Genomic DNA, 14766 nt, shown 5'->3' with positions numbered 1-14766 from the left:
GCAAGCAAGTTCAGTCAGCTTTGTCTGCGATTGCGTTCAGTTGTTCAGTTTTTTCCAGGCAGGTGCAATGTGTTTTGATGGGTTTTTTTCACACGCGTGATAAAAAACGGAGGGTTTACAAACAACATCTCCTAGCAACCTTCAGTTAAAAAACGCATTTCATCCGCACTTGCTTCCGGATGCAATGTGTTTTTCACTGAAGCCCCATTTACCTCTATGGGGTCAGGGCGGCGTGGAAAATGCAAAATATAGAACATGCTGCATTTTTCACACAACCCAGAACTGATGTGTGAAAAAAAACGCTCTTGTACACAGACCCATTGAAATGAATGGGTCAGGATACAGTGCGGGTGCTATGCGTTCACATTACGCATTGCACCCGCGCAGAAAACTTGCTCGTGTGAAAGGGGCCTAAGGCCTCATGCACACGATGGGATGTAATTTGCGGTCCGCAAATTGTGGTTCTACAAAATACAGATACCATCCGTGTTGCATCCAATGACGACCACTGGGTCCGTGGTCCTCATTTTGCAGACAAGTATATGACATGTTCTATTCTTTTGTGGAACGGACATACGGATGCGAAAAACACACAGATGATCCATGTTTTGCGGATCTGCGATTTTCGGACCGCAAATCAGATACGTTTGTGTGTATGAGACCTGATACAGTAGAAAATGCTGTCCTGTTCCAAAGTGAAACTCTGCTAGACGTGTACATCAGTGCATGTACCTCTGTAAGAGTCCTGGCAACGCACACTGTATCAAAGTTTTAATGCAAATCTAGGCAGACGGCCAGGACCAGAGCACTTGGCTTAGTTCTTTCCATCAGTGTATGAAAGCTAAGAACCACATCAGCTCAGCGTGGCATCTGCCCATTTTTACAGACCATAGACCAAAAGATTTATGCCTTGGATGCATGGGGGAAGCAGAAAGGGTTTAAAGCGGATATTTCATGAGACTACGCTATTCCGTGTAAGGGCCAGGGAGTCAATTATTTGCCCCTAGGGTCTATTTTGTATGACCTGAACCATAAATAACCTATAAAATCTTCTGAATATTACAAAGATTATAATTAAATTACATGTGGACGTGCGCATGGCGCGGTATTTGCGGGGCACGGAGGAGGCAGAGGATGTCAATCACCTTTAGAAGGGCGTGCCAAACCGTGAGAGGACGGAGCCTCTAGGTGCTGCAGCAACGCCCCCCTAGCACCTAGAGGCTAATTTGCATATTACAAAAGTCGTTATTTAGAGCGAACGGCGGCAGGCAGGGAGATATAAGTCATACAGTTATGTTCTGGTGACATTAGAACATCGTTAATGTCAGCCAGCTACATAACAATTTTTCTGATGACAGAAACCCTTTAAATACGGTTTCTAATTCTGTTGATGTGGATTTTTTTTTACTTATTAGAGTTGTTATTGTGCTCTTTAACCACTAGAGGTTCCTTCACACAGTTAAGTTTTTGAATATGAATATTTGAATATGCATAAGAGGTGGAGCTGATGCTCATGTTGCTGCTACTGCTGAGAAGAAGCAGGAAATGGTGAGCTGAGCAGACATGTTTGGACAGAGGCTGGGAGACAGCATCGAGTGACATTCTCGCATCAGTGGGACTTGGAGTGGCCAGGATCACTGTTGGAAGTGACTGATGACTGTCAGCGAACCAGATGTCGTCCAGGAGAGAGAGGATCGGTTCCCGGAAGGCTGGAAGAGCCGTGGAACATGGCTACAGACTCTGCAGGGCCTCATGGTGGATGGAAGGACTTTGGTTTAAGTTGCCATCGGATAAAGACCATACCCGGGTCGTCGATAAGCCAGATTGTGCACGCACCGCAGTAAATTGTGGGAGCCTAGATATACGAGAGACTGTGATCGATGCCTGCATTTAGTCAGATAGATAGGTATTCGGTGTGCAGCAGGTTGCAAGGATCGTGCTACAAGGACTGTGTTACAAATCTACTTCAGCATCTAGGCTGGGAGTATTAAGGACACGTGCAACAGTGTCGTTTGGGAACAAGGGAAGGGAAAATTATAGTATATACCTATAAGATTGTGAGCTATTGTACTGCACCGCGGGTCGCCTGTATCTTGCATCCCACACAATTATTACCATTCTCTAGGGTAATAATAGGTAAGCGACGCAGTGATAGTTGTGCTCGTAATAGGTAAAGCATTGCAAGTGGTGTCTCTCGGCCATCTTGGGGTGCCATGCTATGCAGCACAGGGGTCTCGGTGTTCAAGACGAGCGTATGTAACTTCAGGACATTTTCACTACATTTGAGATTGTGTTTAATTCTACTGTTCAGTAAAATGTTTGTTTTTGCACAAATGCTGGTGTCGGTGTTTCCTTTCTTGTCTGTGACTTCGCTGTATCCTGGGGAGCCCTCCCCGGTTCACGGTCTTACATAGCCTTAATGTAGCAGAGCTGTTAGGCTGTGTAATGTTTCAATGTAAAATCAAAGATAATCCAACATAATGTTCCAAGAGGTAGAGTCATATGACAAACACCTTTTTTCAACACATGACATTTGCTACTCAATGGAAACTGATATTAATATCCATAAAACTGACATTTTATTATACACGTGGATAAAAAATGTTATGGTTTCCCCATCAGACGCTTTGTATTGCCGCACCGCATTATTGCAGTATATCAATGTGCCTATATTCTAGATCCTGGGGTGTGCTCCAGTGATGGATAAATGGGAGGACTAACATATGGAAGAAACTGTTCATCCACTTAATTAAATATGAATGCCCTGGACCGGAGTCAATAGATCTGACAGAAAATGAATTACATTCCTTTGGAGAAATGTTCTCAACAAATTGTGATTGAAAACATTTACTTCACAGCCTTTCTGGGCACTTGAGGCTTATTTAAGCATCAGATGAAAGATTCACATATTTTTAATCTCTGCCATTAATCAGCCCGATTCCTGACCAATTTCTGCATCTTGTCACATTAATGAAGACAATTAATTCCCACAAGACAGAGTCCAGATAACTTTCCTCTTCTGTAAAAACTCCCTGGCATGGTTCTCCTTCCAAATATATCTTATTTTCCAGCTGACAACATCTCAAGATGTTCACATGCTGTAAATGTCAGGTCACCCATCATGCACATAGTACTAGGTTTAGTTATTAAATGGGTTATCCAAGAATTTGGATATCCTCATCAATATCGCCTATCCCGGTAGTCGGATCCCGCCATTCTGATATTAAACAGCTGCTGGAAAAGGCCATTGTGCCCACCAGAGCTCTGGTGAGCGTTGTGGTATCTTCACAGCATATCATGCCCCTAACACCAGTTGTCCTCCTGACATGACATATTTTTGTCCCAGGTATTAGGGCTCATCAGGGAAAATTTAGAAGGTCAGGCTTCAGTCCTCACAGGGCCAAAGATATCACACAGTCTCACGGCTGATCTCACGCAGTCCAAACAGTCCGCAGGAAATTTGAAATCTTGCTATGCCATACTGCTCTGGCACTTCTGAATCTCTGGCATTGATGCCAACAGTCGTGAATTTGTAGGGACTGTTCCCTAATTTACAGAGATAGTCCTGGCAAATTCACACAGTGCTGGACTGAAAATGGACATGGCTTAATATAACCCAACCCATAAGTGGGTGGTCACTGTTTGGTTAGGTCATTCCTGGCACGGTGATTACATACCTCTAATTTACTAACTGCAATATTGGTAAGTATGCTCTTGGTGCCTGTCTAAACTTCAGACGACCCACCACTCAGCCTCCACATATTGCCACTTTGCTCAACCTCCAGCCTACAGCTTCTATGGAAGACCAGTTCAGGCCTACTCCCTCCCTCGGGACAACAGCACGTCTCCTAGGCATCTCATGTGGTCACTGCACACAGTCTGCCTGTATGGCACCAAAAATGGCTCTTAACTTCTGTTCTGCCCTCTCCTACCAAAGTTACAGCACAGAGCTCGAGTGCCACAACACATGCCTATGTTGTGAAAGATCAATGATATGGAAATGTCCTTTAGTTTTAAAAGCCCCCTAACACGCATCTCGTAGTCTTCAGTGCATTTCTGTGTAATTTTGCTGCACACTGCTGTGACCTGCTTCCTGTTTTTGATAGGTTTCTTTCTGTCAGCTTCAACAAGCAGAAGGCAGAGCAGTGTAAAGCTAGGTTCATAACTGCATTGGTATTCTGCACTCATTTTTCAATAATATAATGGGCACCATGACAAACCTATTATAAGTCAATAAAATCCATCTGGTGCCGTTGGTGTCCATCATACGGCACTGCTATCATTTTCATTTTTCTGTTCTTATGGCAAAACAAAAAAATGGAAATGGAAGTAGAGATGTGAACCAACATGAAGCTAGATCTCATATCATACACTGGAGAATCTACAAACAACAGATAGTACAGATAAGCAGTTTGAGTCAAGAGGATTGTATCTGCAGCTAATCACTGTTGGGACACGTCTACTGTATCACTGTACTCCTGGTCCTTTTGATAAGTCAGAAATTATAGCCCAGAATGAGCAGGAATTTAGATGCATATAATGCAGGTTTTTCTGAAACTTTTCCCACAAAACGATATATCAATCTGCTCAGCTCCTCTTGCTCTATAATATGCTCCCTGTATATTGCACTGCATTTTTGCGGTGACAGGTTTCAGTGACGTCACGACTATGCCACGTGGCCAAGGCACAGCTTAGCCCCATTGAAGTGAATGACATAGTTGTGACATCACTGGCCTGCGGGAAGCTGTGAGAAGGCTGCGGTGCTACTGCGAGTGCCCCTGCCTGCTCAAATAGCTGATCGGGGAGGTTTTTCGGGTTTTGGACCCCCGCAGATCAGATGCTGATGACCTATCCAAAGGATAGATGATCAGTAAGAAAAAGGTAAATGATTAAGATAGAAAAATAAAGTCTACTTTAGGGTGACGGTTTATTAATACCAGATAAAGTAAAGGGGTTTTTCTAGTACAACAGTATTAATTATCTATCCTAAGGATAGGTCATCAATATCTGATCGGTGGTGGTCCGACTCCTAAAACCCCGCTGATTAGCTGTTTAAAGAGACTGCGGAGCTCTGGTGAGCGCTACAGCTGCAACAGGCTGCAGAGGGCGGTGGAGAGAATGGGAGTAGTCATACTCACAGTGGCAGTTCTGGTTCTGGCGCTCCCTGGGCTATGGAGTGATGGGAAGGGGGAAACCCTTCTTACCCATGGGGCATCCTCTGGTTTTGGGGTACTCTGCCAGGTGGTAGTGAGTTTTGGGGATGTAAGGCAGAGGTTCCTAGATCGTGGGGACTGTACTTTACTGCAGCGGTTCAGTAGATGGTTCACACAGATACTGAATATATTAAGTCCAATCTTCACAGTTGTCATATACAGTTTCCCCAGGCTGTGTATGAAGGGCAGTGTGCACAATAGAAGTTCCCTTTAAGTCTCTTTCTATATAGTCTGCACAATATTCCCTAATAAACCAATGTGTGCAATCCATCTCTCTCACTATGATTAAACAGTTTTTTCCAGGGTATGCTCAGTGAAATACAGTCTCTCAACATATGGCCAGTCGGTTCCTTTAGTATGATGGGGGACTTGAAGCTGATTACTTCCACCAACATACAGTGAAGTCCAGAACAGGCAGTTATGTGTTACCTTCACTGACTGACAGGTGCTCTGCACTTTCTCTTCTATGGCACTCAACCTCCTGTAGAATCCAGTAACTCATCCCCTCAAAGCCTGACATAAAGTATATGCTGTCACTTTGGTGCTTTTCAAATCTCAGAGATGAATCCCCTCTAGGTGTTGATCTGTTCTGCTCATTCACTCACAGTTTTCACTAAACTGATCCAACTTATTCTCCTAGAAGAAGGGGTGGTGCCAGCCCAACCTAGCAACAGTAACTGGGGATTTCTTGCTTTGTCCATACAACACTTATAGAACATACAATGTGCAAAGTACAATACACAAAACCCTGCAGTGGGACACTGCACAGCCTCCACACAGCTTAACAAGCACAGCACCGTACCTTGTATACTGGCTGTGCTTGGTATTGCAGCCCAGGCCCATTCGCTTGAATGGGATTGAGCTAGGCCATGTGACCGATGAACGTGACATCACTGGCCTAGGAAGAGGCCATAACGGAGAGCTGTGGCTTCTTCAAACAGCTGATCGGACATGTGTGGCAGGATTCAGACCACCACTGATATGATACTAATGACCTATTGTGAAGATAGATCATCAGTCTTGTACCTACGGAAAACCCCTTTAGGTAGGATTTAAGAAAGCATGATTTTTAGCTATTTAAAAAAAAAAACTATAAGGCTAATAATTTTAAAACAGAAAAAAGAAGAAAGTAATAATTATGTGTAGAAAAATTATAATCCTCATGGTCCCCTGTTCGATTTCTACATCCAGGATATAGGATACTCACCAAGGAATGGATCGTATTCACTTATAAACCTCCTGGTCAGGAACTTCACTGTCAGTGCTGGGAAGAAGAAGTAATTATTAACGATTTTATATCACAGGCTTCATAATCTGAACAGTGTTGAATCACCCAAATAGAAACAAATGGATCAGTCATATCATCTCATATCTACTAAAGCTAGCTATACTATACATTAGAGATTAGAGAATCTGGACAGCTGGAATGGCCAAGTTAGAACATTTATTTTCATCTTTGTGTGCTTTTCCATTGTAGGGATGACACGCAATGACCAAAAGCGGATATCTATCCCAAAGTTCAGTGTCAGACTGGGGCCAAAGTCATATCATTAAAAGTTCCCCCTTGTGGCAAGTGATTAGCTCAAATTTCTTTTTTCTTTTTTTTTTCTTTTTTGGTGGACCTTTGGGTCCCACTATGACCTCAGAGAATGGGCCCTCCGGAGGATCCTCTGCTACTCAGGTAGGCCAGTTCGACCCTGACAAAGTTGATGTGTCATGTAAGATTTATTTGGTAGTTTTCGAGTGCTTTAGCTAAACAGTCTTTCGTGCCAAATGACAGATAAGAATCTCATCAATGGAAGCCTAGACCGGACCACAGAAAGTAGTCCGAAGGACCATCTTTACAGACCAACCATTAACGACAAGTTGTTCACAAAGTAGACCTATCAAATCACTAATATATGGTCAGTGTAACATGACCTAACCTTCTGTCAGTAATGAGGGAGGTATTAATTGGAAATGGTATGTTATTGACTAAAGAAGTCCATTCTGAATGCATATATTAATCAACTTGGAATACATTCTAAGACCATCGGGGGGCGACATTTTCCATTACATATTGCACTCGTCAGTAATCATTAAGGGAAGTTATATTATACAACAGCATAGTAGCAGAACACAACGTTTAGTCCTAAAATTAAAAGACAAACAGACAACAACACATTTTAGTTATAGCTGTGTGAGGAAACAGTGGGGAACGATGTTTATGGCTTTTATTTATTTTATTCAGGAAAAAATGCTTTGATTTGGGATAATGCAAGAAACAGAGCAGCAAAACCATTTAGTATACTGTACAATGCATTCAGAAAGTCTTTAGACATTGTGTTATGTTGCAGCCTTGCGCAAAAATGTTAAATATAATGAGAAAGTGAAAACAGAATGTAAAAAATCTTTGGTAATTTATTGAAAAGGAAAAAATAAAATATTGCATTGACGTAAGTATTCAGATCCTTTACTCACTTGTCTGCTTAGGATCATTGTCATGGTGGAGGTGAAGAATATCTCTGTACTTTGCTCTATTCAGCTTTCCTTGAACCATGACCAGCAGGGGCGTAACTACCATAATGGCAGACCACGCGACTGCTATGGGGCCCAGGGCAAGAGGGGGCCCAGTCTTAGTTGGGATTATCCCCTCTTTTACTAGGGGTGAAAACTTGGTCAGGACTCTAGCCTCTAAAGGAACAACTTTTAACATATGAGGCAATGGAAAAAATGGCCCAAGGGTCATTAAAAGGGGTTTCGGCAGTAACCCTTCTGTCCTATGTGGGGGGCCTGGTTTGATCCTTTCTATGGGGCCCTTCTCTATGTACGCCAGTCTCCCTGTCCCAGCCACTGAAAAACACTCCCACAGCATGATGCTGTCACCACCGTTCTTCACTGTAGGGTTAGTACTGGAGAAGTGATGAGCCGTACCTGGTTTCCCCCAGACATGACACTTAGAATTGAGGCCAAAAAGTTCAATCTTAGTTTCATCAGAGCAGAGAATCTTGCTTCTCGCAGTCTGAGAGTCTTTTAGGTGCTTTTTTTTGCAAACTCTGGGCAGCTTTCAGGTGTCTTTTACTGGGGGAAAGGCTTATTTCTGGCCGCACAGGATGTTTGGAGCTCAGCCAGAGTGACCATTGGGTTCTTAGTCACCTCTCTGAAAAACGACCTTATCCCCAGATTACTTACTTTGGTGGGGCAGCAAGTCCTGGTTGTTCAAAGCTCTTGGAAACTTTTGGTGCAGCAGAATTTTTTTGTACCCTTCTCCAGATCTCTGGAGCTCTACAGGCAGGTCTTTTATCCTCATGGCTTGGTGTTTGTTCTGATATGGATTGTCAGCTGTGATACCTTATATAGACAGGGTGTGTCTTTCCAAATCATGTCCAATCAACTGAATTTACCACAGGTGGACTCCAATCAAGGTGTAGAAACATCTCAAGAATCATCAAGAGAAATGGGAGGTCCTACAGGAAAACTTCAAATGTCATAGCAAAGGGTTTGAATACTTATGTCCATGCAAAATTTTTGTTTATCCTTTTTAATAGATTTTCAAACAATTCTAAAAGTCTCTTTTCAGTTTGTCATTATGGGGTATTGAGCGCAGATTGATGGGGAAACCTTTATTTATTTTAGTAGAAGGCAACAAAATGTGAGAACATGAAAGGGTCTGAAGACTTACAGTACAGACCAAAAGTTTGGACACACCTTCTCATTCAAAGAGTTTTCTTTATTTTCATGACTATGAAGGCATCAAAACTATGAATTAACACATGTGGAATTATATACATAACAAACAAGTGTGAAACAACTGAAAATATGTCATATTCTAGGTTCTTCAAAGTAGCCACCTTTTGCTTTGATTACTGCTTTGCGCACTCTTGGCATTCTCTTGATGAGCTTCAAGAGGTAGTCCCCTGAAATGGTCTTCCAACAGTCTTGAAGGAGTTCCCAGAGATGCTTAGCACTTGTTGCCCCTTTTTGCCTTCACTCTGCGGTCCAGCTCACCCCAAACCATCTTGATTGGGTTCAGGTCCGGTGACTGTGGAGGCCAGGTCATCTGGCGCAGCACCCCATCACTCTCCTTCATGGTCAAATAGGCCTTACTTTCAAAGTTTTCCCAATTTTTCGGATGACTGACTGACCTTAATTTCTTAAAGTAATGATGGCCACTCGTTTTTCTTTACTTAGCTGCTTTTTTCTTGCCATAATACAAATTCTAACAGTCTATTCAGTAGGACTATCAGCTGTGTATCCACCTGATTTCTCCTCAACGCAACTGATGGTCCCAACCCCATTTATAAGGCAAGAAATCCCACTTATTAAACCTGACAGGGCACACCTGTGAAGTGAAAACCATTTCAGGGGACTACCTCTTGAAGCTCATCAAGAGAATGCCAATAGTGTGCAAAGCAGTAATCAAAGCAAAAGGTGGCTACTTTGAAGAACCTAGAATATGACATATTTTCAGTTGTTTCACACTTGTTTGTTATGTAAATAATTCCACATTTGTTAATTCATAGTTTTGATGCCTTCAGTGTGAATCTACAATTTTCATAGTCATGAAAATAAAGAAAACTCTTTGAATGAGAAGGCGTGTCCAAACTTTTGGTCTGTACTGTACATTTCATTTACATTGCTTGTAGAGAAGATTATTGTACAGTGGTTTATGGAGGCACCATAAGATATCAGATGCTTATAGCTTCATATTAGATAAGTATAGGGACTATAAAGGCTCCATCTACAGGTGAAACTCGAAAAATTAGAATATCATGCAAAAGTCTACTCATTTATTTCAGTAATGCAGCTTAAAATTCGAATTTTGTGAAAAGGTTCAATATTCTAGGCTCAAAGTGTCACACTCCAGTCAGCTAATTAATTCATGCCCCCTGAGCAAAGGGTACCTCAAAATTGTGACTTTGGGGTTTCATAAGCTGTAAGCCATAATCATCCAAATTATAACAAATAAAGGCTTGAAATATCTTGCTTTGCATGTAATGAGTCTATCTCATATGTTAGTTTCACCTTTTAAGTTGCATTACTGAAATAAATGAACTTTGCACGATATTCTAATTTTTCGAGTTTCACCTGTATATGCCATCTCCACTGATGTTAGTTCTGTTCAGCACCAGCTATCCAAACGATTGTACTCGCCACTATGTGGGTCTGGATATTACTAATGCCAACATAAATGGGTTATGGCAAACATCTCAATTTGTTCTGTGCAGCATCCATTATATTCATGTTATTATATGTGGCTGATGACACTTTTCTATAGCTGTCACCACATACTGTATCAATAAGCATTGTATTGCTGGCAACAGGGAAGCAAATCATATTATTGTTGGCACTAGAGCTGGCACAATTTTCTCCAGATGACATGAAGCTCAGCCTATTATTGTTGGCATTGTATAGATTATATATATTATTATTGGCACCAGATATGGCTCATGAATTGTACATTATATTTGGCACTGATTTTGCTTGAGGAATTTTATGTTACTGTGAGTCACTTTTGTATGTTAATTGCAGGGTTTCCATTTTTAACATTGTATTCTTCATAGAAAAGTGTGCTTGACCATTGAAGTCCTGTCATTTGTATGTCCATTTTCTAAATACATGTAGAAACAACAGGCGGCATGAACAGGAGCACTGCTATAGAGTTGGGGCGCACAACCTTTGCCAAATTTAATGAATTTGAAGGGCCACAATAAAACATAGAGGGATATTCCCTTCTGGCACATTTATTGCAAATGAAAAGTTTAATGGATGCTGGTTCTACTTCCAGGGCCCCACTTATTTGGAGAATGGGGGTACCAGATAGCAAGAATTCATGCATGTACTGACTCTCTAAGTTGTAGTTTGTGTGTGTTTTATCACTCCCGTAAAACTACAATGGAGATAGCCAGATGTATGCATAATTAGGAGACCCCTATTGTGCAGATATATGGGGATCCCAACGACAGCGACAGATTTTACCATCAGTACAACACATTACATGCTACTGCTCTCTGACATTGAAAATACATGGGAACAGCCAGCAGACTACACGTGACCAGATGGTTGCTGGCTAAACAAAATGTCATCTCAGGCTGCATGTGGCCCCCGGGCCCCAGTTTCTGCACCTATTCTATAAGGAGTTAAAAGGTAGCAGTTGCACCCGTGTCCTGGGAGTAAACATTCCCATATACTCACTGAATTATAAATGGCAGGGCAATGGGCTCTGTTACTTTAAAGTGGGTATGTGGGGGTGGGGGGGGATTAAACAAAGAGGAAAAAGAGCAATGCCCTGAAGTCTCTACTCTTCAGTGGTGACCATCCTGCTCCCACATTTAGTTCAGCTTCAACATGACACAGAGGTCCAAAAGTGGCCAAGGTGACCGCGAAGCAGAAAACGTCCCACTCTGCAGCCAATGACTGCCATGCTTGGCACACTTATAATGACAGTATTAATGCCAAACAGTGAATAATATGTAAATCCCAAAAAATGAACTGGATGAGTTCTGCCTCTTTGTATTTCTTGGATAAAATGTGTCACGCGTGATGTTTGATATATATTCAGCATTTTGTTCTTTTTCTAACAGTAAGCAATCATGCACACAGTGGTATTATGGCTCCATGCAACCTGTAATACAGTACTCTCAGAAGTCCATGGGGCCTTATCTCCATATGCCTCCAGTTTCATACAAAGGGATTTTATAGAACTATTGTGTGTTAAAAGCGAATATATAATATATACAAAGTGCAGCCTGGTACGTGGACTGCCTATGGCCCAGTAGTCCAGAACTGCGGTATACCTCTCTGTGGGTGTGGAGCTGGACTGAAGGAGTGATGCAAGCAGAGCACCACATGGCAAGCATTTCAAATCTCTGTTTTGCATATGGAAAGGCCATAAAGAGAATTCCAGTAGATTATCTAAATGTGCATTGGTCTTACCTGACTTGCCAGCTCCCCGGCACCCTAGCAGCACGAGGTTGCATTCTGAGTGCAGGCTGCGGTCATTGGAAGCAGAGAAATGGGAAGCACTGACTGCTCTGGTTTTGCCAAACATCATTGACATTATCTGTAGTTATAAAAGTGAAAAGAGAATGATTTATAGAGATAACAAGCTATTCCGTACATGAGCACAGGTGCCCCACTGTCAACTTTTGTTAAGGTTGTCTGGTGTTGGACCTAATGGGCTTTGGAGGGGCTAAGATCCATGAAAAGTCAGCTCATTCATTAGATACCGGCCTTATGAAACCTAGGGTCTGTGCACAGATAGAGCTAGAGTAAGGATGAAGTCTGAAACGCGTCAGCCAGTGATATCACTCCTCCTCTGATGTTATGGTCGGTTTCAACACTATTTAATTCAATTACATTTTAACAGTCCTAATTTGCTCCTGCATATTTTCATCTTTCTAATATGTAACTGGAGGTGACCATAACTGGATTTTTATTTCTGAAATTTATTGGATTATTGGGAGATTCCATATTATGAATAATGTCAGTGAAGCTTTTCTAATGGACCACCTCTTTGAGAAGACCACCCCTTATCCTGGGCAGATTTCCTGTGATAGATTTTCCGTTTTGCCATACATAGTGGCCATCTTCTCTGAGAAGACCACCTCCCCTAGAAGAGCACTCTTCAATGTAGTTTTGAGTGCTTGTCTCAAAGAGGTTTCACTGTATGATGCTTACCTTGTCACTGTAGAAGTAATAGAAAGGACATGGATAGTCTATTACGTAGCAGTACTGCATAGCTTATCACATATTGCCTTACTATGGGCACAGTATTTATGCGTGTAATGTGCCAGACTGTGCGCCAGTTTTTAGCCTTGTTGTGTTTTCTAAGAGATTTAGACCTAGTGAACTGATGTATAGCATATATACCTAGCTCAAACATTCTCTGTCTAGAGTACATTCTGCTTAGTCCATGCAAACTTACTACACGGACATGCCTATGGCTATAAATTGGCACACTGACCCAAAGATGTCAAATTAATATCACAACGCACGTACAATGCAGCCCCAAAAACGTTAAATGCCAGATATGCATAGGGGGAAATTACACTATCAAATATGCATCATATTCATCACATAACTAATCTATATATTCTAGATCCCCATAATTGCTTAGAGCTATATGATAGCCCAGCTAGGATATTCTGTACTACTTTATCCCTACCAGATCACTAAATGCAGATGTAGCAGTGCTGTATTTGTCATTTAACTCTTAAAGGTCACGTATGAGTTTGGATACTTACATCCCAATAAAAAAACATATATTACGGGTCCGCAACCTTGTGCACTCCAGCTGTTGCAAAACTACAACTCCCAGCTTGCTGCATTCATGTCTGTGGAAGTTTCAAGAACATCCAAGCAAGTGTGCATGCTGGGAGTTGTAGTATCACAACAGCTGGACTGACTGCCAGAAGTTGCTGACCCCCACCTTATATTATTAAATCACGGTGAGTTTTACCAAATGTCAGCTCTGTTATCATTTAAAGGCAATGTTTGCTCACCTGGCATTGGGGTCTGAAAAGTTAGAAACCCTTAGGTTTTCCGAGCCTCAATGAGAGCTTTATAAATCCACATTGTGTATCAGGAGCTTCATACATCAGTCCTGGTCTCTATGGTGGAGATGAAAGGTGCAGTCAGAAGGAATCGCTCCTTAATCCTGTGTAATTCTGGGCTCTTGACTTAGTTCCTGTTGATTTGTGCTACCACAACTCCAGCTGCCGCTTCCCAACAGCTGGAATACACAGCGCCCCCTCTCAGCTGATTTTGTGAGGTGTTTGTCAATTTAAGTTCCTAGCTTCCACTGTGGTGTCTCCGCAGATACTCAATGTCTACTACACAAGTATCTCTAGTGAATCATATGGAGAAAACGTTAGATTTTCTCCCTGGATTTTCCTTTCCTCCCTTCAAGGTGCAGCGACTCCTGTCTGCTGCTGAGATGTCTCATTGTCCTGCGTTCTCTTGCCAGATGTCTCGGTGCCCAGTTTCCCTCTCGCTGTCTTTAGTCAGTCTCCTGTTCCATCATTCTGCATACGGGGCAGTGCTGATCTGCTTTTCTGGACAGTCTGGGCCTCTGCCAAACTCCTTGTATGGGAAGTTTTTTTTTTCAATGCCCCAGAGGAGAAGAATGAGAATCCTCTTCTGTGTGTCACAGATCATCCCCAGACCCAGAGAATTGTCCCTAAACCTAATACTGCAATCATCCGATTGAGGTCGTCTCGGTTTACATGGCTTCACATTCCCAGCTGTGCCCAGCATGTGAGGAACAAACTTTTTTTTAAGCGTCCCCTAAAAGACGTAAATTTTTGGAAAAATATTCATAATACAAATCATAATGGTGCACAATTTGCAGCGCATGTAGATATTATCTATGATAACACAGCACGGAAAAAAAATACATGGCATATTCAATAGTAACAAAGTGGCAAAAATCTGAACGAACCAGCAGAAAGACGTCTTCAGATCACTTTGTAGAATCTTATGTTTATTCTGAACATTAAAGGGGTATTTCGCTTACATCAAGTTATCCCCTTTCCACAGGTTAAAGGAGAACTATTAGATTGGTGGCGTTCGA

General features: G+C 42.0%; 1 protein-coding gene across 3 annotated transcripts in view; it reads right to left on the bottom strand.

Annotated features, from left to right (window-relative positions):
* RASL12 (RAS like family 12) overlaps window positions 1-14322 on the bottom strand; it is a 37125-nt gene extending 22803 nt beyond the window's left edge. The window contains exons 1-3 of one of the 3 annotated variants that reach the window (XM_040414271.1): window positions 13697-14317; window positions 12129-12255; window positions 6421-6477 (exon numbers count right to left, since the gene is read on the bottom strand). In XM_040414271.1, the coding sequence (XP_040270205.1) occupies window positions 6421-6477; window positions 12129-12252 (181 nt within the window). In that variant the 5' untranslated portion in view covers window positions 12253-12255; window positions 13697-14317. Of the gene's footprint in view, window positions 1-6420; window positions 6478-12128; window positions 12256-13696 lie in introns of all 3 variants that reach the window. The other 2 variants (XM_040414272.1, XM_040414273.1) reach the window with 2 other exon arrangements.
* Window positions 14323-14766: the final 444 nt, after the last annotated feature.

This window comes from Bufo bufo, chromosome 1 (genome assembly GCF_905171765.1).
Source record: "Bufo bufo chromosome 1, aBufBuf1.1, whole genome shotgun sequence".
NCBI classification, from domain to species: Eukaryota; Metazoa; Chordata; class Amphibia; order Anura; family Bufonidae; genus Bufo; species Bufo bufo.
The sequence above is the reverse complement of the archived record's forward strand: the minus strand, read 5'-3'. Positions and strand labels throughout refer to the sequence as shown.